This window comes from Danio rerio, chromosome 1, assembly GCF_052040795.2.
Source record: "Danio rerio strain M-AB ecotype USA chromosome 1, GRCz13ab, whole genome shotgun sequence".
Lineage (NCBI taxonomy): Eukaryota > Metazoa > Chordata > Actinopteri > Cypriniformes > Danionidae > Danio > Danio rerio.
In genome coordinates, this window is record NC_141021.1 from 12,879,183 (window position 1) to 12,905,957 (window position 26,775).

The 26,775-nt window shown below is 36.0% G+C and overlaps 4 protein-coding genes across 5 annotated transcripts in view; 1 reads left to right on the top strand and 3 right to left on the bottom strand.

Moving 5' to 3' along the window:
* Positions 1 to 344: 344 nt before the first annotated feature.
* chst12b.5 (carbohydrate sulfotransferase 12b, tandem duplicate 5) lies at positions 345 to 4,094 on the bottom strand. 2 transcript variants are annotated; one of them, XM_087236783.1, is made up of 2 exons: positions 3,963 to 4,094; positions 345 to 1,817 (listed from the first exon to the last, which is right to left on the bottom strand). In XM_087236783.1, the coding sequence occupies exon 2, from the start codon at positions 1,730 to 1,732 to the stop codon at positions 686 to 688; it is 1,047 nt and encodes a 348-aa protein (XP_087092909.1). In that variant the 5' UTR covers positions 1,733 to 1,817; positions 3,963 to 4,094; the 3' UTR covers positions 345 to 685. The 2 variants fall into 2 exon arrangements, with proteins under 2 accessions (XP_087092909.1, XP_087092910.1); XM_087236784.1 differs by having other exon boundaries at positions 3,967 to 4,093.
* An 891-nt stretch (positions 4,095 to 4,985) lies between these two features.
* The window catches only part of LOC797518 (guanine nucleotide-binding protein subunit alpha-12), a 62,313-nt gene continuing 40,523 nt past the window's right edge, over positions 4,986 to 26,775 (top strand). The window contains exons 1-2 of the mRNA XM_087236787.1: positions 4,986 to 5,234; positions 8,355 to 8,431. The gene's annotated coding sequence lies outside the window, so the exon portion shown is untranslated. The remainder of the gene's footprint in view (positions 5,235 to 8,354; positions 8,432 to 26,775) is intronic.
* Positions 9,600 to 13,002, bottom strand: chst12b.4 (carbohydrate sulfotransferase 12b, tandem duplicate 4). Its single transcript, XM_087236788.1, has 2 exons — positions 12,871 to 13,002; positions 9,600 to 11,048 (listed from the first exon to the last, which is right to left on the bottom strand). Exon 2 carries the CDS (start codon positions 10,961 to 10,963, stop codon positions 9,941 to 9,943), a length of 1,023 nt encoding a protein of 340 aa, XP_087092914.1. The 5' UTR covers positions 10,964 to 11,048; positions 12,871 to 13,002; the 3' UTR covers positions 9,600 to 9,940.
* On the bottom strand, positions 20,589 to 26,365 carry LOC100536144 (carbohydrate sulfotransferase 12). Its single transcript, XM_087236781.1, has 2 exons — positions 26,213 to 26,365; positions 20,589 to 22,051 (listed from the first exon to the last, which is right to left on the bottom strand). The coding sequence occupies exon 2, from the start codon at positions 21,965 to 21,967 to the stop codon at positions 20,930 to 20,932; it is 1,038 nt and encodes a 345-aa protein (XP_087092907.1). The 5' UTR covers positions 21,968 to 22,051; positions 26,213 to 26,365; the 3' UTR covers positions 20,589 to 20,929.

Below are 26,775 nucleotides of genomic sequence, written 5' to 3' on the forward strand. Positions count from 1 at the left end.
CCAATTAGATCGCTTTATGCAAATGAACCCCTGCTCAAAGAGTAGCAAATTGCGGACACATTTCATTGGCTGATGCTACTATGCGGATTGCGTCAACCCCAACTTCAGACACGCCCTCTGTCAAGTGTTGATGCTGAAGCCCTGTTTGAATCGAGCATTAGGATAGTCAGGCACTCTTCCGTTCACGTCGTCAATCTGGCAACCTGCACTTCCATGTGTTTTGAACCAGGAGTGCAAAACCTAGTTCAACCACTGGGTGTCAAACTTAAATACTGCACCTTTAAGGTGGTGATAAATACCACATCGACCCACTGTCACTCTGTAATAAGTTGAAGACAATGAGGTTGAGGATCCAAGTGCTGTTTATTGAGAGATTCATCAGGCAAGCAAAGGTCAAAACAGCATTCAAGAGGGTAGTCAGAATACAAGCAAATGGTCAGGACAGGCAGCAAAACAACATAAACAAAGAGACAAACAAGGGTCAAAACACAGTAAGGCAGGACAAGGAAAAAATCAAATATAGAACCAGGAGAGAATGCTTTGCTAAATACACAGCTTTAAAGAAAGTATAAAGATAAAATCATTTATGAGATTCTTTCAATTATTGTTTATAAATAACATGTGGCCTTGAGTTAAATCCAGAAAGAGCAACCGGTGACCCTCTCTTTTAGCAAGCAATAACTTGTCACTCATTCAGAAGTGTCTCAGGTTTATCATATCCAAATAACTTAAAGTCGGTTTCATAAAGACTGTACAGCTCTCTTCTGTCAGCTAAGGAAATGTTTGCAAACCATTCTTGCTCCCAGTCTACCGCAGTCCTGTTCTCATATCCTGGAGGAAAGTGAATATGTTTATCCAGTCCAAGAATCTTCAGCAAATGTTCTGTGTCCTCATCAAGAGTTTCTAGCTTCCCAATAAAGTCATAGTCAATTTGACATGGATGGCAAAGTCTGTGAATCTGCTGCCAATGCTCATCAAATGGCTTCTCCTTCTCAGTCTGTGGATCTAACAGATACTTAATAAAGTGATTGAAGGATGGTCTGATACCTGCTCTGAAGGCCTCTGGAGCCAAAGTAGGGGGCTGAGAAATATTAGCATAACGCTGAAGAATCATGGAGCCAAATTTGTAGTAGTAATACTCATTAGGCTCAGCAATCTTGTCTCGATAAGCAGAAATAAGGCGCACAAAAGGATCCCGCACAAAGAGGAACTTAGTGTAGTTCTTCAGCTTTTGATGCATCAGAGGACGAGCGTATCGGCCATGGCGCATCCATAACTTTTTAAATGTATTATGCACTGTTGAATTATGGATTATCTTTAATGGCATGTCATGAGGATCTAGATATGGAGCTCCATCAGGTGCCTTCAGGTTCTGGCTGAGGGCAAACATGACTCGTTTCCAGTTAGAACAAGCTACCTTGGGTACATAACAGTAAATAACACGGTGATGATCGTCCACAATGAGATGGTTTAGAGAACTGTCAGGGATCTGGTCAAATGTGAATGATTTCTGTCTGTAATTCAAGCTGCTATTGGCTGAGCAAAGCTCATTTATTAGATGCTTACGATGTGCTTGACGCAGTTTGAACTGTGCAAGATGTTTTGATGAAGCCCTGTGGTTAGTCCTGAGGTAAGGCGGCCAAACTCTCACCTCATCCCTGAAAACTACAATAAAAGACATTGTGATGAATACTGCTCCCAAAAGTAAACAATGCCGATGGAGCTTCTGCATTCTGATTCTTGACAATAGTCCACACCAGATTCTCAGAACTTAGGCTAAATATTATTCATCTCCGGAATGAATCCAGTTGACATATCTGCATAAAAAAATAAAAATGAAAAATAAGAACAAGTTTGCTGAAGTCTCAATTTACCATCAACATGAGCCATAAACATGCTTATGCTTTAGAATGATCATGAACCAATTAGTTTGGTTTGTTTAATGTTTAACAAGCTGAGCCAATTATTAACAAGCTGAGACAAGTAATGTCAGTCAAAATTAACTAACCTTGTAAATGCTAAATAGTCATTCCATATAAAACTAATAGTCCTAATTTGATTACTTGAGTCATTACATACAAAAATGTTGAAGTAGTTGTCAAAATCTGTCAAATGTAAATTTTATAACAGTTTTTAAATCTTTTTTTTTTCCTAAAAATGTCTTCTAAATTGAACAGTTTCATGAATGATTTACAGGCCTATTTATGTTGTAGGTTCAGTTTGAATATGTAGTGCAATATTGTTTACAGTTGTGCCCAGCTCTACCCAAAGGAAGTTTATGTTTGTTGTAAATAAGGGTGTGTTTATTCTTTTGCACAATGCTGTGAATAAATTAGAATTGCAAATAGCAAATGCAGTAAACATGTAAAACATACATATTAGTAGTTTTCAAATGGCTGTGCAAATAGTGTATAGTGCTGTCTTGAGCATTTTCAGGACGTGTCACCAAAACCTGACTTTTTTGCAATGTAAAAAATGTAGAGTAAACTTTCACAATAAAAACAAGACAAAGCCGCTTGACTATCTTGTTCATAAACAATGGCGTCAGGACTTTTCATCTTGATGGCGCTGAAACTTTTATTGACATCAATACTTGCTTTTGAGTAAGGAGCTCTTCATTTTAAGCAAGTGACGCGTTTTTGCAAGTTATCAACTAGGTTTTGCAGTTTGTATAAATTTGTTTTGAGAAATGCATTAACTGTTGTGCAAATGTAAATAATGTGAGAAATGCACCAAAGCAACTGTGGAAAACTTTAATAGTAAACACTAGTGCTTTTAAACCTAATTATAGTAAATTATTAGGAAAGTATAGTAAAGTATTTACATCACTTTAATGAATGCTAATCCAACCTGTATTATGAACTATAGTAATCTGATAAACTAAAGAACACTGTAGTACACTTTAGTTTTTACTACAGTAAACCGTAGGGTGTTGTAGTATTTGATAGGTAGGTAGGTAGTTAGGTAGTTGGGTAGATAGGCAGGCTGGCAGACCGACAGACAGACAGACAGACAGACAGACAGACAGACAGACAGACAGACCGACAGACACATAGATAGATAGATAGATAGATAGATAGATAGATAGATAGATAGATAGATAGATAGATAGATAGATAGATAGATAGATAGATAGATAGATAGATAGATAGATAGATAGATAGATAGATAGATAGATAGATAGATAGATAGATAGAATCTTTAATAACCACAACAGATTCAATCACTTTAATATGCTATAATATTTTCATGTAGGGTGGGTTATATCATAGCCAAAACGATATGACAGCATTTTATAAAAAGGATTAAGAATTGCTGTGGAATTAAAGAGAAGGTGGTTTCAGGGGGAAAAAGTTGAATATCTGGCTGCTTTACACTGCTGTACATGTATGCTCTTTAGTTACACTAACTGTATTTCCAAGCAACAGCAAAAACAAGCGTTCATGATTAAGCGTATGCATTTACATAAATTACAAACTCATGATATAATCAGACTTGCACTTGATGATACACATTATAATTTTATTTATAGGCCTATATAAAATGTATAGTTTTTATAGTTCAAATCCCTGCTGAAAAATCCAGCTTAAACCAGCCTAGGCTGGTTGGCTGGTTTTAGCTGGTCGACCAGCCTCGTTTCAGATGGGTTTTGGCCATTTCCAGGCTGGTTTCCAGCCATTTCCAGCCTGGTCTTAGCTGGTCAGGCTGGAAAATGACCAGCCAAATCCAGCTGAAACCAGCTTGACCAGCCTGATTTAAGCTGGATATAGCTGGTTTTGGCTGGACTCCCAGCTTGGCTAGGCTGGTCAAGCTGGTTTTAGCTGGTCATCTTCCAGCCTGGTCGACCAGCTAAAACCAGCCAACCAGCCTAGACTGGTTTAAGCTGGATTTTTCAGGCGGGATATTTTAAGTTTAAACAATATTTAATTAAAGGCTTATGGTTTAGCCGAAATTTAACTCACCTACACCAGTAGAAATAGAATATATCCACTCCTCGTTGGTTTAATGTAGTTTGTGTTTCCTCTACAAAAGCGTCCTGTCTGTCGAGCAGTGCTGTATGTGTGTGAATATAGGCACCTGTGTACTTTGCCTCGGGCAAACCAGAGTGCTGATGCTTTTGTATAGCATAAGCTTAAAACAACAGTCATATCTTAGTCTGTGTGTGATTATATAATGTGTGAGTATATAGTTTGATTATATAATGTACACACAATTCTCATTATTTTTCATAATTTGTATCATTATTATTATTTATTAATATTATTATTTATTAGTAGTAGTATTATTAGGCTATAGGTTGGAGTTTTAAATGGGCAGATGAGCTACAAATTGACAAGAGCTCCAAGCAGGCTGTACAAAGCTGGGGCTTTTGATTAATGTTTTTATTGTAAGGGCACACAGTCCAACCTATTATAGTTTATTAATGTCTGCGCCTACCACAATCCTAAACAAACCTGTTGTGTTTTGTTAACGTATAAACTCACCGCTGCCATCTTTATCCAGTCAAATTGCAAGAGCAGGGAAGCTGCATTTTTTTTTTTTTTTTTGATAAAATACAACGCTGGTATTTATAACAATGTACAATACAACATTGTAACTTAAAATATAAGAAAGCACAAAAAGACTAGCTTTTGGTAATATTCCATATAAATGAAGAGAGAGAAATACAAATCAACAATTAGACCAGTAAAGATCCAGTGTGGAGCTTTAGCAAACTCTCTGACCTTCAATGAATTCCCATTTAATACACATACTAATAAAACATGGTTATTCAACAGACTGTCATCTTTTACTAACACATATAGGCTCACATATTTTAGAATTTTATAAACCAGAATAAAATCATTTTTTTGTGAAATTAGGCTACATAAAACACACCAGCACCTAAACTAAAATATTATTCATAGACTGATTAAAATGCTAAGTCAATCTTATCCAGCAGGTGGCGAAAAATGAACAGCAGGATTGATTGCGTTGCCTTGGTTACAGTTACAGCAGCAAACAACGTGAATTCAAATCTAGCAGGATTTCACAAACTACACCATCCCAATATTCGCAGATTAAATTTAGGCAGACATTAGCTTACAACTACACATTGCGGTATCAAAAATCACACAAAATTGTATATCTTTTAAAAACAGAGTTATATTACAAACTTTGATACAATTTATACTCAGCTTTAAATTTGCAAACGGTTTTGCTAAACGTTCATTAAGATCTGAAGTGGGGAAACGGTAAGAAACTAATTTGAATTTGTGTTAGTTTGACCAAATGTGTATTGTATAATATTATGATAAACCAGTGTTTACACTTTTTTATGGTTACATTTAATATATTTGTGCTGTTAATGTTGCGTCTATTGTGTTACTTATTATTGTTTTGGTTTGTCCTATTTTGCCACAATACTAAAACAAAACTTCCGTAGTTTTTCTAAGGGCATCCATCTCACATAACATTTAGCTCATATGGCAAAAACACACTGCCTTTCTCCTATAAAATTCTATATATTTGATATGGTTTTTATTAAATTGATACAGTTAGTTGGGCAAAGAGCACTGAAGACTTGAAGGTAAAATATTGAAGCTCACTTTAAATAGCTTTAGTGCATTTACTTCACTCAATCATACAAAAAGACTTTTATTTAGTTATTTAGTGTTTTCAGTCTGTTGAATTATATATATATATATATATATATATATATATATATATATATATATATATATATATATATATATATATATATATATATATATATATATATATATATATATATATATATATATATATATATATATATATATATATATAATTTTATTAAATTTTTTTTCATGATGAATGTGAATGTTTTATGTTTTTACATTTACATTTACATTTAGTCATTTAGCAGACACTTTTATCCAAAGCGACTTACAAATGAGGACAAGGAAGCAATTTACACAACTAAGAGCAACAATGAATAAGTGCTATAGGCAAGTTTCAGGTCTGTAAAGTCTAAGAAGGAAAGTATTTGTAGTATTAGTATTTTTTATTTATTTTTTATTTTTTTGGGTACAGTTAGTGTGATATTCAGAGAGGCAATTGCAGATTAGGAAGTGAAGTGGAGACTAAACAGTTGAGTTTTTAGTCGTTTCTTGAAAATAGCGAGTGACTCTGCTGTTGTGATGCAGTTAGGTCTAAACATATTAGTTTTAATAATTCATTTCTAATAACTGAATTGTTTTATCTTTATTTGTTTATACATATATATACAACTATATAGTTCGGTCACCATGTCCAGTGTGACATCACTATAAATGATCATCAGCACTCACTAGTCAGACAGCTTCTTATCTGACCACAATCACGAGTTCATGCAGTAATTTACTGCTACATTGTGATCTATTACTTCCTTCTGATATTGAGATTTAGTGATTAGTGTCCCAATTTGCATACTATCCGTCCTAAATAATATTTAAAAATAGAATTAGCATGTACCAAATCATAGTATATTGAAAAGAGTATGTCAAAGGTTCCCGGGAGGCTTACTATTTCCGATTTTAAAAAATGTAACCGTCCATTCTCTAACTGCTGATATTGCCCACAGTACATTGCACGTTGGATGTTGGGTGAAAAGTGTAAACTACAAACAAGTTAGACACGTGAGACCAACCGTCAAGTAAAGGTTTCAGTAAAGATGTTTGTATGACTGTTCATTAATATTTATCTCACTGTAACATGTTTAAATCGCATTTTCTATTTCATCCGCAACAACAATAATGAACTTATATAAAGACGTGTTTGGACATTAACATCTGAACGCATATATATATATATATATATATATATATATATATATATATATATATATATATATATATATATATATATATATATATATATATATATATGAAAAACTCGTGAACGGGAAATTAACCTGCTGCTTCTCCAATAAGACAGGAAATTAAATATGACAGAAATGTGGATGATGTGTGGACGATTGACAGGGCTCAACTAACGATCTGTTAATGAGGAAGTAGTACATGCCAAAGCTTGCATACTCTTCTGTTACCCACTCAAACGTATTTTGTCCTTTACAAAAGAGTACATAGTTTAAGTATGCGAATTCGGACGCAGCAAGTTTGAATTACAATATTGGAAAGAAACGATATTCATGGCTCAACAAAATATGACGACCCAGTAATGTGTCTTACAAAAAAGAGACATATGTCATGTACCATTCTGCAAAGTAAAATTCTAATCATGATTAAGCACAAATGATCCTCTGCAGCACTTTTTAGTGCTTGACACAGTGGTCTCCAGTGGTTCATTGGGGGTGGTTAAAGGGCTTTATAGAGAGTATATAGTGAAGTGAGTATTGTTTAATTGATTCTTTTAGGGTGAACCTTAATCATTTAATCTACCAAGACCTCAATATCTGGCTTCTTTAGATATAATCAATAATATTTATATCATCTATGACTCGTCAGAATTTTTTTGCTCACTAGTGTGTCATAAGTCATACAATCTGATTTATTAGTGAATGATAATGGCATTTAATTAATGCAGTATCTGAAATATGAGCATTAAAAAGTTAATAAACAAAGTTTAAAAAACAGCCTCAGGGCCTAATCCACATCCTCAATTGTGCAAACAAATCGCCTCAACAAAAAAGAGAGAACTGAAGGGGAAAAAGTTAATTGATATAAACTAAACATGGAAAAAAGCAAAAGAAGCAACTGTGATAAAGTGCTGTGAAACCAGTAAAGAATGTACAATCAAAAACAGGAAACAGGAAACTAATTTTGAGAAAATAGAGTATAAATAGAGTCTATAGAGTAAAGTGAACTGAGTATTGACTGAGTAATTTTGGGTGACCTCAATATCTGGCTTTGTTTGCATACAAAAAATATTTTAGTTCATGTATGGCTTGTCAGATTTTCTTGGCTACCAGTGTGTCATAATTCATACAACCTGGAGCATTTGATAATGACAATGGCATTTAATTAATGAGGTATCTGAAATATGACCATTAAAAAGTGAAAAAACTAAGTTGAAGGAACAGCCTTTGGGCCTAATCCACATCCACAACTGGGCATGAAAATCACCTCAATCCTCCCACAGGCAAGAAAAAAAAAAAGTTATTTGATATAAACAATAAAGCAATCAAGATAAACTTTTGTAAACTCAGTGAGGATTGTACAGTCAAACAGGAAACCACATGTTACGTAACCACATTTAACTATGTAACCCAACTGCTTTGTAGCAAACTGTATGCGCTAACTCAAGCATATTTCTTTTTTGACGTAAGCGTGCCACAATTTTAACAAACAAGTCATGACAAGTAAAGAGATTTTTGTCTCGTTCTTTTTTGTCAGTTGGTGAAAGTTAAACCGTTTAAACTTGGATGATCTTGCACACTACTGCCAACCTTTAACCAGCAGTCCAATCACAGGTGAGACTTAAAAATACTACAGTAATGCAACACTTATAGTAATACAAACAACTTACCCAATACTCTACTATAGGATATACTACAATACACCACAGTTTTTTGTAGTAAAACTTAAAAGTATACTACAGTAAATATTACAGATGATCAGTTAACTAGTTAATACTACATTATAATGTAGCTTTCATTAAAAGGTGTTGCAAATACAATATATTTACAGCACAAGACACTTCCAAAACACTACTATATTCATTCATTCATTCATTTTCCATCAGCTTAGTTTCTAAATAACAGTGGTCGCCACACCTGAATAAACCGCCAACTATTCTGGCATATATTTTACACAGTGGCCACAACCCCGTATTGAGAAACCCATACACTTTTATTTTAAAGATCTGAGGTAAACTATCTGGTTCAGTTTTATAGCAAAAAATGTAATGTAAAATGGCATTCAAACTTACATTAATAGCACTTAACACTAAATAAAGCACATGAGGTGTACCTGAGGTGGTCATTGCTGTTCAGCTACAAGAAGCAGAAGCCTTTTCTAAAATATAAATTTCAGGTGATGCTTAGAACAAAAACTCATTTTAATATTGAATGTATTTCTTCTATCGTGTGCCGTTTCTTTTATGTAGGACATGGTTCAAATCAGCCTTAACCCCCCATTTACACGGGGCATCAGCATCAACGCTTCCCATTCACTTTGAATGGGTGACATCAAGCATAGCCAAACTGCATTGTGGATCCATCAGCGCCACTTTATCGGCTTTGATCGCTGCAGACGTTGAGAATTTCTCAACTTTTCAAGCGTCAGCGGACGTGTCAGCCAATCAGATCACTTTATGCAAATACACCGGCTCAGATAGTAGCAAATTGCGGACTAATTTCACTGGCTGATGCTACTATGCAGATTGCTTCAACCCCAATTTCAGACACGCCCTCTGTCAAGTGTTGATGCTGAAGCCCTGTTTGAATCGAGCATTAGGATAGTCAGGCACTCTTCTGTTCATGTCGTCAATCTGGCAACCTGCACTTCCAAGTGTTTTGAACCCGGAGTGCAAAACCTAGTTCAACCACTGGGTGTCAAACTTAAATACTGCACCTTTAAGGTGGTGATAAATACCACATCGACCCACTGTCACTCTGTAATAAGTTGAAGACAATAAGGTTGAGGATCCAAGTGCTGTTTATTGAGAGATTCATCAGGCAAGCAAAGGTCAAAACAGCATTCAAGAGGGTAGTCAGAATACAGGCAAATGGTCAGGACAGGCAGCAAAACAACATAAACAAAGAGACAAACAAGGGTCAAAACACAGTAAGGCAGGACAAGGAAAAAATCAAATATAGAACCATGAGAGAATGCTTTGGTAAATACACAGCTTTAAAGAAAGTATAAAGATAAAATCATTTATGAGATTCTTTCAAATATTGTTTATAAATAACATGTGGCCTTGAGTTAAATCCAGAAAGAGCAACCGGTGACCCTCTCTTTTAGCAAGCAATAACTTGTCACTCATTCAGAAGTGTCTCAGGTTTATCATATCCAAATAACTTAAAGTCGGTTTCATAAAGACTGTACAGCTCTCTTCTGTCAGCTAAGGAAATGTTTGCAAACCATTCTTGCTCCCAGTCTACCGCAGTCCTGTTCTCATATCCTGGAGGAAAGTGAATATGTTTATCCAGTCCAAGAATCTTCAGCAAATGTTCTGTGTCCTCATCAAGAGTTTCTAGCTTCCCAATAAAGTCATAGTCAATTTGACATGGATGGCAAAGTCTGTGAATCTGCTTCCAATGCTCATCAAATGGCTTCTCCTTCTCAGTCTGTGGATCTAACAAAAACTTAATAAAGTGACTGAAGGATGGTCTGATACCTGCTCTGAAGGCCTCTGGAGCCAAAGTAGGGGGCTGAGAAATATTAGCATAACGCTGAAGAATCATGAAGCCAAATTTGTAGTAGTAATACTCATTAGGCTCGGCAAACTTGTCTCGATAAGCAGAAATAAGGCGCACAAAAGGATCCCGCACAAAGAGGAACTTAGTGTAGTTCTTCAGCTTTTGATGCATCAGAGGACGAGCGTATCGGCCATGGCGCATCCATAACTTTTTAAATGTATTGTGCACTGTAGAATTATGGATTATCTCTAATGGTATGTCAAGAGGATCCAGATATGGAGCTCCATCAGGTGCCTTCAGGTTCTGGCTGAGGACAAACATGACTCGTTTCCAGTTAGAACAAGCTACCTTGGGTACATAACAGTAAATCACACGGTGATGATCGTCCACAATGAGATGGTCAAGTGTGATTGATTTCTGTCTGTAATTCAAGCTGCTATTGGCTGAGCAAAGCTCTTTTATTAGATGCTTACGATGTGCTTGACGCAGTTTGAACTGTGCAAGATGTTTTGATGATGCCCTGTGGTTAGTCCTGGGGTAAGGCGGCCCAACTCTCACCTCATCCCAGAAAACTACAATAAAAGACATTGTGATGAATACTGCTCCCAAAAGTAAACAATGCCGATGGAGCTTCTGCATTCTGATTCTTGACAATAGTCTACACCAGATTCTCAGAACTTAGGCTAAATATTATTCCTCTCAGGAATGAATCCAGTTGACAAATCTGCATTAAAAAAAATAAAAATGAAAAATAAGAACAAGTTTGCTGAAGTCTCAATTTACCATCAACATGATCCATAAACATGCTTATGTATGCTTTAGATCAGGGGTGTCAAACTCAATTCCTGGAAGGCCGAAGCCCTGCACAGTTTAGTTCCAACCCTGCTCCAACACACTTACCTGTAGGTTTCAAACAAGCCTGAAGGACTTAATTAGTTTGATCAGGTGTGTTTAATTAGGGTTGGAACTAAACTGTGCAGAGCTGCGGCCCTTTTGGAACTGAGTTTGACACCTGTGCTTTAGAATGATCATGAACCAATTAGTTTGGTTTGTTTAATGTTTAACAAGCTGAGCCAATTATTAACAAGCTGAGACAAGTAATGTCAGTCAAAATTAACTAACCTTGTAAATGCTAAATAGTCAATCCATATAAAACTAATAGTCCTAATTTGATTACTTGAGTCATTACATACATATATAAGTAGTTGTCAAAATCTGTCAAATGTAAATTTTATAAGTTTTTAAATCTTTTTTTTCCTAAAAATGTCTTCTAAATTGAACAGTTTCATGAATGATTTACAGGCCTATTTATGTTGTAGGTTCAGTTTGAATATGTAGTGCGATATTGTTTACAGTTGTGCCCAGCTCTACCCAAAGGAAGTTTATGTTTGTTGTAAATAAGGGTGTGTTTATTCTTTTGCACAATGCTGTGAATAAATTAGAATTGCAAATAGCAAATGCAGTAAACATGTAAAACATACATATTCAGTGTCTTGTACTCAGATACCTCACTAAATGCAGTGATGTCTAACTTTACTGTAGTTTTCAAATGGCTGTGCAAATAGTGTATAGTGCTGTCTTGAGCATTTTCAGGACGTGTCACCAAAACCTGACTTTTTTGCAATGTAAAAAAATGTAGAGTAAACTTTCACAATAAAAACAAGACAAAGCCGCTTGACTATCTTGTTCATAAACTATGGCGTCAGGACTTTTCATGGCGCTGAAACTTTCATTGGCATCAATACTTGCTTTTGAGTAAGGAGCTCTTCATTTTGAGCAAGTGACGCGTTTTTGCAAGTTATGAACTAGGTTTTGCAGTTTGTATAAATTTGTTTTGAGAAATGCATTAACTGTTGTGCAAATGTAAATAATGTGAGAAATGCACCAAACAACTGTGGAAAACTTTGATAGTAAACACTAGTGCTTTTAAACCTAACTATAGTAAATTATTAGTAAAGTTTAGTAAAGTATTTACATCACTTTATAGAATGCTAATCCAACCTGTATTATGAACTATAGTAATCTGATAAACTAAAGAACACTGTAGTACACTTTAGTTTTTACTACAGTAAACTGTGAGGTGTTGTAGTATTTGATAGGTAGGTAGTTGGGTAGGTAGGCGGGAAGGCAGACCGACAGACCGACCGATAGATAGATAGATAGATAGATAGATAGATAGATAGATAGATAGATAGATAGATAGATAGATAGATAGATAGATAGATAGATAGATAGATAGATAGATAGATAGATAGATAGATAGATAGATAGATAGATAGATAGATAGAATCTTTAATAACCACAACAGATTCAATCACTTTAATTTGCTATAATATTTTCATGTAGGGTGGGTTATATCATAGCCAAAACGATATGACAGCATTTTATAAAAAGGATTAAGGATTGCTGTGGAATTAAAGAGAAGGTGGTTTCAGGGGGAAAAAGTTGAAAATCTGGCTGCTTTACACTGCTGTACATGTATGCTCTTTAGTTACACTAACTGTATTTTAATTAAAGGCTTATGGTTTAGCCGAAATTTAACTCACCTACACCGGTAGAAATAGAATATATCCACTCCTCGTTGGTTTAATGTAGTTTGTGTTTCCTCTATAAAAGCGTCCTGTCTGTCGAGCAGTGCTGTGTGTGTGTGAATATAGGCGCCTGTGTACTTTGCCTCGGGCGAACCAGAGTTAACTGATGCTTTTGTATAGCATAAGCTTAAAACAACAGTCATATCTTAGTCTGTGTGTGATTATATAATGTGTGAGTATATAGTGTGATTATATAATGTACACACAATTCTCATTATTTTTCATAATTTGTATCATTATTATTATTTATTAATTTTTATTATTTATTAGTAGTAGTAGTATTATTAGGCTATAGGTTGGAGTTTTAAATGGGCAGATGAGCTACAAATTGACAAGAGCTCCAAGCAGGCTGTACAAAGCTGGGGCTTTTGATTATTGTTTTTATTGTAATGGCACACAGTCCAACCTATTATAGTTTATTAATGTCTGCGCCTACCACAATCCTAAACAAACCTGTTGTGTTTTGTTAACGTATAAACTCACCGCTGCCATCTTTATCCAGTCAAATTGCAAGAGCAGGGAAGCTGCGTTTTTTTTTTGTTTGTTTTGTTTGTTTGTTTTTTTTGTTGATAAAATACAACGCTGGTATTTATAACAATGTACAATACAACATTGTAACTTAAAATATAAGAAAGCACAAAAATACTAGCTTTTGGTAATATTCCATATAAATGAAGAGAGAGAAATACAAATCAACAATTAGACCAGTAAAGATCCAGTGTGGAGCTTTAGCAAACTCTGACCTTCAATGAATTCCCATTTAATACACATACCAATAAAACATGGTAATTCAACAGACTGTCATCTTTTACTAACACATATAGGCTCACATATTTTAGAATTTTATAAACCAGAATAAAATCATTTTTTTGTGAAATTAGGCTACATAAAACACACCAGCACCTAAACTAAAACATTATTCATAGACTGATTAAAATGCTAAGTCAATCTTATCCAGCAGGTTGCGCCTAATGAACAGCAGGATTGATTGCGTTGCCTTGGTTACAGTTACAGCAGTAAACAACGTGAATTCAAATCTAGCAGGATTTCACAAACTACACCATCCCAATATTCGCAGATTAAATTCAGGCAAACATTAGCTTACAACTACACATTGCGGTATCATAAATTACACAAAATTGTATATCTTTTAAAAACTGAGTTATATTACAAACTTTGATACAATTTATACTCAGCTTTAATATTTGCAAACGGTTTTGCTAAACGTTCATTAAGATCTGAAGTGGGGAAACGGTAAGAAACTAATTTGAATTTGTGTTAGTTTGACCAAATGTGTATTGTATAATATTATGATAAACCAATGTTTACACTTTTTTATGGTTACATTTAATATATTTGTGCTGTTAATGTTGCGTCCATTGTGTTACTTATTATTGTTTTGGTTTGTCCTATTTTGCCACAATACCTAAATAAAACTTCAGTAGTTTTTCTAAGGGCATCCATCTCGCATAACATTTAGCTCATATGTCAAAATCATTCTGCCTTTCTCCTATAAAATTCTATATATTTGATATGGTTTTTATTATATTGATACAGTTAGTTGGGCAAAGAGCACTGATGACTTGAAGGTAAAATATTGAAGCTCACTTTAAATAGCTTTAGTGCATTTACTTCACTCAATCATGAGGTGTTTTTACAATTTTTAACTTTATTTTCTGCTTTACAAAAATAATTTTTATTTATTTAGTGTTTTCAGTCTGTTGAACTATATATATATATATATATATATATATATATATATATATATATATATATATATATATATATATATATGTTTTTCATGATGAATGTGAATGTTTTGTTTTTCAACACATTTCTAAGCATAATAGTTTTAATTATTCATTTCTAATAACTGATTTGTTTTATCTTTATTTGTTTATACATACATATACAACTATATAGTTCAGTCATTATGACCAGTGTGACATCACTATAAATGATCATCAGCACTCACTAGTCAGACAGCTTCTCATCTGAACACAATAACAAGTTCATGCAGTATGGGTACATTTTTGTGGCAAGATAAACATGACACTTATGACTATTAAATGCTTTGGATGTTGAAAGACAAGTACTGATTTGTAACAATCAGCTCTGGTTCTGAAACAGTACATAAACTGCCTCTGTGAAAAAGGTATATGGGTGCAAAAAGAGTGAGTGTCTTCAGCCAATGGGATTGTTTCCTTTTACATACACTCACTGGCCACTTTATTTGGTACTCCCGACTAGTACCGGGTAGGTCCCTTTTTGCCTCAAGAACTGCCTTAATCATTTGTGGCATAGATTCAACAAGATACTGAATATATTCCTCAGAGATTTTGGTCTATATTGATATGATAGCATTACACAGTTGCTGCAGATTTGTTGGCAGCACATCCATGATCTGAATCTCCTGATCCGCCACAACCCAAAAGTGCTCTACTGGATTAAGATGTGGTGATGTGGATGTTGTTTGAGTACAGTGAACTCATCGCAATGTTGAAGAAACCAGTCTGAGATGATTTGCGGTTTAATGCCAGGGTGCCTTGTCCTGCTGGAAGCAGCTATCAGAAGATGGGTACACTGTGGTCATAAAGGGATGGACATGTTCAGCAACAATACTCAGGTAGGCTGTGGCATTGACACGATGCTCAATTGGTACAAATGTGCCCAAAAGTGTGCCAAGAAAATATCTCCCACTCTATTACACCACCAGTAGCCTGAACCATTGATACAAGGCAGGGTGGATCCCTGTTTTTGTGTTGTTGACGCCAAATTCTGACCCTACCATCCTAATGTCGCAGCAGAAATCAAGACTCATCAGACCAAGCAACATTTTCACAATCTTCTATTGTCCAATTTCGGTTAGCCTATGCGAATTGAAGCCTCGGTTTCCTGTTCTTAGCTGACCGGATTGGCACCCGGTGTGGTCTTCTGCTGCTGTAGCCCATCTGCCTTAAAGTTAGACGTGTTGTGTTTTCAGAGATGCTCTTCTGCATACCTCTGTTGTAACGAGTGGTCATTTGAGTTGCTGTTGCCTTTCTATTATTACGAACCAGTCTGGCCATTCTCCTCTGACCTCTGGCACCAACAAGGCATTCTCTGTAAAATCTAGTCAGCCATTATACGTGCATTAGCTGATTGAAAGGTTGCATAGGAAGGGGGTTGATCGACACACAGCTGTAATGTAAAGAAAGTGAGTGCAGACATATTTTAGGCATGCTTTCAAGATTAAAAATATATGAGAAATATGAGAAAATACTTAATGATAGGATGATAGTGGGATAGAATAGTAAAATATGGGAAAAATTCTGTAAAAACGGGAAAGTTGACATGAATAAAGTTTACAAGAAGTGTTTGTGGAAAAACAGTTTTGCAAGATAACGCAAATCATCTTTGCGAGGGAACGCAAAAACTTTTAAAAAATATGTTTTCCTATCACTGTTTTTCCCCCTCCTACCTATTTTTTTCCTCACCATCACATACCTTCCGGGTTTCCATAGACCTCAACCCATCTCATGAGGTCATATATTCAGATTGTCATCTAGACTTGTTTTCTATTTCACTATTAAGCAAGCAAATTTTGAACCAGTGTTATAATTAACTAAATTAAAATATCCTTGACAGCTGTTAGACTTCATGACCTAGAAAATCAGGGAACTTCAGTTCAGAAAAGGAAATGAGGAATACCTGTAAATGAGCAGAGAAATCGTAATTGGGGTGCTCAATTATGTTCCTGGAGACCTACGGCCATGACCTAGGATTTTACCAAGTGAAAAACGTCCACAACTTTGTTGCTAGTTTATGTTACCTTTACACTTACAGTCAGGGTGAGGTGCTTCTACATCACTGCTACATTGTGATCTATTACTGCCTTCTGATATTGAGATTTAGTGATTAATGTCCTAATTTGCATTTTTATTCATTCATTTTCTTGTCAGCTTAGTCCCTTTATTAATCCGGGGTCACCACAGCGGAATGAACCGCCAACTTATCCAGCAAGTTTTTACGCAGCGGATGCCCTTCCAGCCGCAACCCATCTCTGGGAAACATCCACACACACATTCACACAAACTCATAGACTACGGACAATTTAGCCTACCCAATTCACCTGTACCGCATGTCTTCGGACTGTGGGGAAAACTGGAGCACCCGGAGGAAACCCACGCGAAGGCAAGGAGAACATGCAAACTTCACACAGAAACGCAAATTGAGCCGAGGTTCGAACCAGCGACCCAGCGACCTTCTAGCTGTGAGGTGACAGCACTACCTACTGCCTCGCCCCAATTTGCATACTATCCGTCCTAAATAATATATAAAAATAGAATCATCATAGTATGTTGAAAAGAGTATGTCAAAGGTTCCCAGGTGGCTTACTGTTTCCGATTTAAGAAAAAGTGACCGTCCATATACTCTAACCCAGGGGTGGGCAAACTCGGTCCTGGAGGGCCAGTGTCCTGCACAGTTTAGCTCCAACTCTGATCAAACACACCTGCTTATGGATTTCTAGTGATCTTGAAGACACTGATTAGCATGTTCAGGTGTGTTTGATTAGAGTTGGAGCTAAAAGGCTGCTGCTTCTCCAATATGACAGGAAATTAAATATGACAGAAATGTGGATGATGTGTGGACGATTGACAGGGCTCAACTAAGCAGCACAACGATCTGTTAATGAGGAAGTAGTACATCCCAAAGCTTGCATACTCTTCTGTTACCCACTCAAAAGTAGCCTATGTTTGTCCTTCACAAAAGAGTACATAGTTTAAGTATGCGAATTCGGATGCAGCATAAGTTTGAATTACAATATCAGAGAGAAACGATATTCATGGCTCAACAAAATATGTATATCCAGTAATGTGTCTTACAAAAAAGAGACATATTTCATGTACCATTCTGCAAAGTAAAATTCTAATCATGATTAGGCACAAATGATCCTCTGCAGCACTTTTTAGAAAGGTACGCTTGACACAGTGGTCTCCAGTGGTTTATTGGGGGTGGTTAAAGGGCTTTTTAGAGAGTATATAGTGACGTGAGTATTGTTTAATTGATTCTTTTAGGGTGAACCTTAATCATTTAATCTTCCAAGACCTCAATATCTGGCTCGTTTAGAAATAATCAATAATATTTACATCATCTATGACTCGTCAGAATTTTTTTGCTCACCAGTGTGTCATAAGTCATACAATCTGATTTATTAGTGAATGATAATGGCATTTAATTAATGCAGTATCTGAAATATGAGTATTAAAAAGTTAATAAACAAAGTTTAAAAAACAGCCTCAGGGCCTAATCCACATCCTCAATTGTGCAAACAAATCGCCTCAACAAAAAAGAGAGAACTGAGGGGGAAAAAGTTAATTGATATAAACTAAACATGGAAAAAAGCAAAAGAAGCAACTGTGATAAAGTGCTGTGAAACCAATAAAGAATGTACAATCAAAAAAAGGAAACAGGAAACAAATTTTGAGAAAATAGAGTATAAATAGAGTCTATATAGTGAAGTGAACTGAGTATTGACTGAGTGTTTTTGGGTGACCTCAATATCTGGCCTTGTTTGGATATAATCAATAACATTCACTTCATCTATGACTTGTCAGAATTAAGTCATACAATCTGGAGTATTTGTGAATAATAATGGCATTTAATTAAAGAAGTATCTGAAATATGAGCATTAAAAGGTAAAGAAATAAAGATGAAAAACAACCTCTGGGCCTAATCCATATCCATAACTGAAGTGTGCAAACAAATCACCTTAATACACTTACAGACAAACTGAGGGAAAAAAAGTTATAGATATAAACTAAAAATGAAAGCAAAACAAAACAAGCAATCTTGATAAAGTGCTGTAAAACCAGCAAGGTATGTACAACCAAAAACAGGAAACAACATGTTAAAAAAATAGAGTATAAATAGAGTCTATATAGTGAAGTGAACTGAGAATTGACTGAGTATTTTTTGGATGACCTCAATATCTGGCCTTATTTGCATATAAGTAATTCACTTCATTTATGACTCATCAGATTTTCTTTACTACCAGTTTGTCATTAGTCATGCAACCTGGAACATTTGTTAACAACAATGGCATTTAATTAATGAGGTATCTGAAATATGAGCATTAAAGAGTGAAAGAATTAAGTTGAAGGAACAGCCTTTGGGCCTAATCCATATCCACAACTGGGCTTGAAAAAAGTTATTTGATATAAACTATAAAGCAATCAAGATAAACTCTGTAAACTCAGTGAGGATTGTACAGTCAAACAGGAAACCACATGCTACTCAACCACATTTAACTATGTAACCCAACTGCTTTGTAGCAAACTGTATGCGCTAACTCAAGCATATTTCTTTTTAGATGTAAGCGTGCCACAATTTTAACAAACAAGTCATGACAAGTAAAGAGATTTTTGTCTCGTTCTATTTTTGTCAGTTGGTGAAAGTTAAACCGTTTAAACTTGGATGATCTTGCACACTACTGCCAACCTTTAACCAGCAGTCCAATCACAGGAGAGACTTAAAAATACTACAGTAATGCAACACTTATAGTAATACAACCAACTTACCCAATACTCTACTATAGGATATACTACAATACACCACAGTTTATTGTTGTAAAACTTAAAAGTATACTACAGTAAATATTACAGATGATCAGTTAACTAGTTAATACTACATTATAATGTAGCTTTCATTAAAAGGTGTTGCAAATACAATATGTATTTACAGCACAAGACACTTCCAAAACACTACTATATTCATTCATTCATTAATTTTCCATCAGCTTAGTTTCTAAATAACAGTGGTCGCCACACCTGAATAAACCGCCAACTATTCTGGCATATATTTTACACAGTGGCCACAACCCCGTATTGAGAAACCCATACACTTTTATTTTAAAGATCTGAGGTAAACTATCTGGTTCAGTTGTATAGCAAAAAATGTAATGTAAAATGGCATTTAAACTTACATTAATAGCACTTAACACTAAATAAAGCACATGAGGTGTACCTGAGGTGGTCATTGCTGTTCAGCTGCAAGAAGCAGAAGCCTTTTCTAAAATATAAATTTCAGGTGATGCTTAGAACAAAAACTCATTTTAATATTGAATGTATTTCTTCTATCGTGTGCCGTTTCTTTTATTTAGGACATGGTTCAAATCAGCCAAACGCCCCATTTACATGGGGCATCAGCATCAACGCTTCCCATTCACTTTGAATGGGTGACATCAAGCGTTGCCAAACTGCATTGTGGATCCATCGGCGCCACTTTATCGGCTTTGATCGCTGCTGACGTTGAGAATTTCTCAACTTTTCAAGTGTCAGCGGACGTGTCAACCAATCAGATCACTTTATGCAAATACACCAGCTCAGATAGTTGCAAATTGCGGACTAATTTCACTGGCTGATGCTACTATGCAGATTGCTTCAACCCCAATTTCAGACACGCCCTCTGTCAAGTGTTGATGCTGAAGCCCTGTTTGAATCGAGCATTAGGATAGTCAGGCACTCTTCTGTTCATGTCGTCAATCTGGCAACCTGCACTTCTAAGTGTTTTGAACCCGGAGTGCAAAACCTAGTTCAACCACTGGGTGTCAAACTTAAATACTGCACCTTTAAGGTGGTAATAAATACCACATCGACTCACTGTCACGCTGTAATAAGTTGAAGACAATAAGGTTGAGGATCCAAGTGCTGTTTATTAAGAGATTCATCAGGCAAGCAAAGGTCAAAACAGCATTCAAGAGGGTAGTCAGAATACAGGCAAATGGTCAGGACAGGCAGCAAAACAACATAAACAAAGAGACAAACAAGGGTCAAAACACAGTAAGGCAGGACAAGGAAAAAATCAAATATAGAACCATGAGAGAATGCTTTGGTAAATACACAGCTTTAAAGAAAGTATAAAGATAAAATCATTTATGAGATGCTTTCAAATATTATTTATAAATAACATGTGGCCTTGAGTTAAATCCAGAAAGAGCAACCGGTGACCCTCTCTTTTAGCAAGCAATAACTTGTCACTCATTCAGAAGTGTCTCAGGTTTATCATATCCAAATAACTTAAAGTCGGTTTCATAAAGACTGTACAGCTTTCTTCTGTCAGCTAAGGAAATGTTTGCAAACCATTCTTGCTCCCAGTCTACCGCAGTCCTGTTCTCATATCCTGGAGGAAAGTGAATATGTTTATCCAGTCCAAGAATCTTCAGCAAATGTTCTGTGTCCTCATCAAGAGTTTCTAGCTTCCCAATAAAGTCATAGTCAATTTGACATGGATGGCAAAGTCTGTGAATCTGCTGCCAATGCTCATCAAATGGCTTCTCCTTCTCAGTCTGTGGATCTAACAGATACTTAATAAAGTGACTGAAGGATGGTCTGATACCTGCTCTGAAGGCCTCTTGAGCCGAAGTAGGGGGCTGAGAAATATTAGCATAACGCTGAAGAATCATGGAGCCAAAATCGGAGTAGTAATACTCATTAAGCTCAACAAACTTGTCTCGATAAGCAGAAATAAGACGCACAAAAGGATCCCGCACAAAGAGGAACTTAGTGTAGTTTTTCAGCTTTTGATCCATCAGAGGACGAGCGTATCGGCCATGGCGCATCCATAACTTTTTAAATGTATTGTGCATTGTAGAATTATGGATTATCTCTAATGGTATGTCAAGAGGATCCAGATATGGAGCTCCATCAGGTGCCTTCAGGTTCTGGCTGAGGGCAAACATGACTCGTTTCCAGTTAGAACAAGCTACCTTGGGTACATAACAGTAAATAACACGGTGATGATCGTCCACAATGAGATGGTTTAGAGAACTGTCAGGGATCTGGTCAAATGTGAATGATTTCTGTCTGTAATTCAAGCTGCTATTGGCTGAGCAAAGCTTTCTTATTAGATGTTTACGATGTGCTTGACGCCGTTTGAGATGTGTGAGATCTTTTGATGAAGCCATGTGCAAGTAAGTCCCAACTTTCACCTCATCCCAGCAAACTACGAAAAACAATGTGATGAATACTGCTCCCAAAAGAAAACAACACTGATGGAGCTTCTGCATTCCCATTCTTGACTGAAGTCTATACTGCACATTCAAAATAGGACTTATGCTAAATATTAATTGTCTCAGGAATGAATCCAGCTGACAGTTCTGTAGAAAAAAAGAATGAAAAATAAGAACAGGTTCGCTGTCTCAAATTACCATCAACAATCAAATGATCCATTAACGTGCTGTTTGTGTCAGAACGGTTTACATGAAATATGATCATGAACCAGTTAGTTTGGTTTGTTTATAAATGTTTAAGAAAACTGAGCCAAAACATATTATACAAAATATAAACAAAATATATAAAACATTTTTTTTAATCTGACAATGCATATTTTAATAGGCAAGTTCCCACATGAAAAATACAGGAATTAATAGTAAATATGTTGGTGTTTTTGAACCAGACTATAGTAATGGGTTTTATACTATTTAGTATTTACAATACCTTTAATAAATGCCTAAGAATAGCATTAACTAGTAAATTGATCAACTGTAATAAATACTGTAGTATACTTTAGTTTGTACTACAGTAATCTGTAAACTTGTAATAGTATTTTTAAATAGATAGATACAGTGCTCAGCATACTTGAGTACACCCTATTTTGAAAATGAACATTTTTACTCATTTGTCAGTGAATATAGGCAATGTATTTTGGTGCATTCAAACAAAAACAAAAATATTGCAAACCTACAAAATATCAACTAAAATTTTCTCTCTCTGACAAAAATCTCTCTCTTGATTTTTGTTCTTTTTAAAATTTTTATTGAATATTTTTCTACAATATCTTTGTACCGTTATCGTAAGTTATTTTGTCAGATAAGCTCCAGGTTTGGCTTCAGTACTGACTGATCTTATGTATATGCACAAATATAATAATGTATAGCTTCCTAATAAAAATATTCATTTAAAAGATAGACATGTGAGGGGTGTGCTTATATACACTTTATTGGGTACACCTTACTTGCACCGGGTTGGATTATGGGGTTAACTGCCGTAATCTTTTGTGGTACAGATTCAACAAGGTACTGTAAATATTCCTCAGAGATTTTGGTCCAAATTGACATGATAACATCACACAGTTGTTGCAGATTTGTCAGCTGCACATCCATGATGCTAACCTTCTGTTCCACGGCATCCCAAATGTGCTCTATTGGATTGAGTTCTGGTGACTGTGGAGGCCATTTGAGTACAGTGAACTTATTGTCCTGTTCAAGAATCCAGTCTGAGATGATTCACACTTTATGACATGGAGCGTTATCCTGCTGGAAGTAGCCATCAGAAGATGGGTACACTGTGGTCATGAAGGAATGGACATGGTCAGCAACAATACTCAGGTAGGCTGTGGCGTTGACACAATGCTCAATTGGTACTAATGGGCCCAAAGTGTGCCAAGAAAATATCCCCCACACCATTACATCTCCACCACCAGCCCTAGCCATCGATACAAGGCAGGATGGATTCATGCATTCATGTTGCTGGCGCCAAATTCTGACCCAACTGTCCGAATGCTCAGCAGAAATTGAGCCTCGGTTCCCTGTTCTTAGCTGGCTGGAGTGGTACCCGTTGTGGTCTTCTGTTGCTATAACCCATCCACCTCAAAGTTCAACATGTTGTGCTTTCAGAGATGCTCTTCTGCAGACCTCAGTTGTACAGTAAGTGGTAATTTCCCACATAGCAAAATTTCTCTGGCCCAGCTCTGGCCCACACAATCAGGTTTTGCTTGGCCCACATGCCGCAGTGAATTACGGTACATGACTGGACCAAATCTGGCTTCCAGACAAGGGCCAAACACGGACCATATCTGGGCCAAGTCTCAGCCAAGTTAATAACTCATAACTGGGCCTGAACTGGGCCAGATAGGTTGGTGTGTCACGATTGCAATGAAATTGATAAACCCATGGAGTGATGCGCTTTAGGCACACTATGGGCACGCTTTTTCTCAAAGTGACCTGATTGGTAGGATTTTTTTTCTTTACTCAAAAATTATTTTAGTGTATTTTAAATGTGGGTTAAGACTGGCCAAACTCACATGGCCCACTTTCAAATTTTTAAATCTGGGCCAAATACTACGTTTTTCATCTGGCCCAAATCTTGTGTGCCGCTTTAAAGACGGTGCCACCTCTGCCAAACCCGGGCCATGTTTGGCCCACATGCTGTATGCCAGTGCCGGATGAATGCCTGCTGTGCCAGCTTTATGCCAAATCTGGGCCAGAATTCTTTGCTACTAGGGTTGAGTTACTGTTGCCGTTCTATCAGCTGGTACCAGACTGGCCATTCTCCTCGGAACTCTGGCATTAACATAGCATTTGCACCCACAGAACTGCAGCTCACTGGATATTTTCTATTTTTTGCATCATTCTCTGTAAACTGTAGAGATGGTTGTTGGTCAGCATTTTCTGAAATACTCAGACCAGCCTGTCTGGCACCAACAACAATGCCACGTTCAAAGTCAAATAAATCACCTTTCTTCCTCATTCTGATGCTTGATTTGAACTGCAGCAGATCGTCTTGACCATGTCTACATGCATGTCTCAGTGCATTGAGTTGCTGCTATGTGATTGGCTGATTAGAAATTTGAGTTAACAAGCAGTTAAACAGGTGTACCTAATAAAGTGGCCGGTGAGTGTATGGCGAGCACGATAGATGGATGGACGGACGGACGGACGGACGGACGGACGGACGGACGGACGGACGGACGGACAGACAGACAGACAGACAGACAGACAGACAGACAGACAGACAGACAGACAGACAGACAGACAGACAGACAGACAGATAGATAGATAGATAGATAGATAGATAGATAGATAGATAGATAGATAGATAGATAGATAGATACATAGATAGATACATAGATAGATCTAAAAATAATAAAGAATAATATTCCTTATAAAAATGTCTGATATTGGACACACAATTTAAGTACGATTTTTTGTTTTATTAGTTTAAAGGTTTAGCAGTTTAGTAGTTACCTAAGTAATATGTAATATATATAATTTATATATATATATATATATATATATATATATATATATATATATATATATATATATATATATATATATATATATATATATGAAGAGATTAGATGCAATTTTTTATCGAAAATGAACATGATTCTCATCCCCCTTTTCTTATGTTGAGTTTCATAGAGACCAGGAAGATTATTCTTCGCCATAAAAGTGATGTTACTGAACATACACACTAAAGCTTCATAAAATTGCTCATTTTAAAGGAAAATTTCAGACCTCAATTAGAGGTTTTTGCATCTAAACTCTTCGTATATACTTACATGCCTCGATGTCGGGATACACGGCAATAACTCGGTTATTTTGTTCCCTAAATATATATTTTTCCTTGTGACTAAGTTAACTCTTTATTCCAACGTGATAAATAAACTAGCAGTCAACAATACGAACTGTTTTCCGCAATTAAATAATTTTAAAGGCATTAAAGTGTAAGGCCCAGCTAAATTGAGTATACTTTAACATTCCACCCTGTAAAAAATATATATATATATTACTCTACTAAAAAGTTTATCACTTTCCCTATTTTTTACCTTAGTCCCTCCTTTTAATAGTTAAAAAATAATATAATCTAAACGAAAATTTCTTGTAATAGCCTACATTTCAGGTGCTGCGCTGAATAAATGACGACAAAGACGACAGATGACTTGCAGAAGATAACAAATGTGTGTCCCGCGCTTTTATTTATAATGTACATAAAGCACGTGTGGTCGTGACACGAAAATGTGAAAGTGGAAAAAGTAAACATTCTCGCATGTTTACAAAGAGATTTCATAATTTTCCATATTCAGTAGTTTCTTCATACGCAAGGCGCCTACTTGTGCACGATGATGAACAATGAATAGACAATCAGATCTGCTTTGATGAAGATACACCCGATGACTCCAACAAAAATCTTCGGATTTACTCAAATTACAGGAGTGGCGCCTCAATGAGCTATGAAAACCACATCCCTATTTTGTTACATATTTACCATATTTACGTCTATGGCCAAAACGTAAAACCGTTAGAAACTATAACGAGATACGCCTATAGTTACACTTTCTGCGTTTATCGTCAATCAGCATTAATGTTTTCAAGTTTAAGCGTAATTGTTTTGATGTGATACAAAAACTGTTACACTTTAACCAGAACATGTTTGCAGACTCAAGCTTAGTCAAGAAATGTAAGTTAAAATACTTTATAAGTTTACTATCTAACTAAAAGCTTATGTGTAACTGGTTTAGATATTTAACTCACCTACACCAGCAGAAATAGAACTTAACCTCTCCTTGTTGGTTTAATGCAGTTTGTGCGTCCTCTCCAAACAGAAGAGGCGTCCTGTCTGCCGAGCATTACTGCATGTGTGAGAAAATAGGAGCGTCTGCGTGACTGATTTGGACAAGCAAGAGTAACTGATTTGCATTCTTGAGTGCGCATTTGCATACAGTATACAACTGTGTCGTTCAATAAAATGACAAATTACTTGATAATAATAATCAGACAATTATTTTTTTTATTCATCATCCACTTTTTTATCAACATTATTATGCATTTTATTTATACTGTGCTTTTCTACTTTCACAACCGGAGAATTCCGTGGATAGCCTATTATTAAAATGTTTAACAACACTCAGACTCAAAGTACTTGCACATGGGACAAGGAAGACCAGAGAAGACAATCAAGACCTGACAACCACAAAGTACACAACACATGTAGACAAGACAAACCTAAAACGATTTAAGGTATAATCGGAGGTCAGAGCTCCAAATGGGCAGATCAGATGCACAGGTGGGACTTGAGCTCCAAGTGGGCTGTACAA

What these genes read in the sequence shown, in the direction of transcription:
- LOC100536144 (XM_087236781.1), bottom strand. Translation starts at nt 21,967, where the DNA reads ATGGGAATGCAGAAGCTCCATCAGTGTTGTTTTCTTTTGGGAGCAGTA.
- chst12b.5 (XM_087236783.1), bottom strand. Translation starts at nt 1,732, where the DNA reads ATGCAGAAGCTCCATCGGCATTGTTTACTTTTGGGAGCAGTATTCATC.
- chst12b.4 (XM_087236788.1), bottom strand. Translation starts at nt 10,963, where the DNA reads ATGCAGAAGCTCCATCGGCATTGTTTACTTTTGGGAGCAGTATTCATC.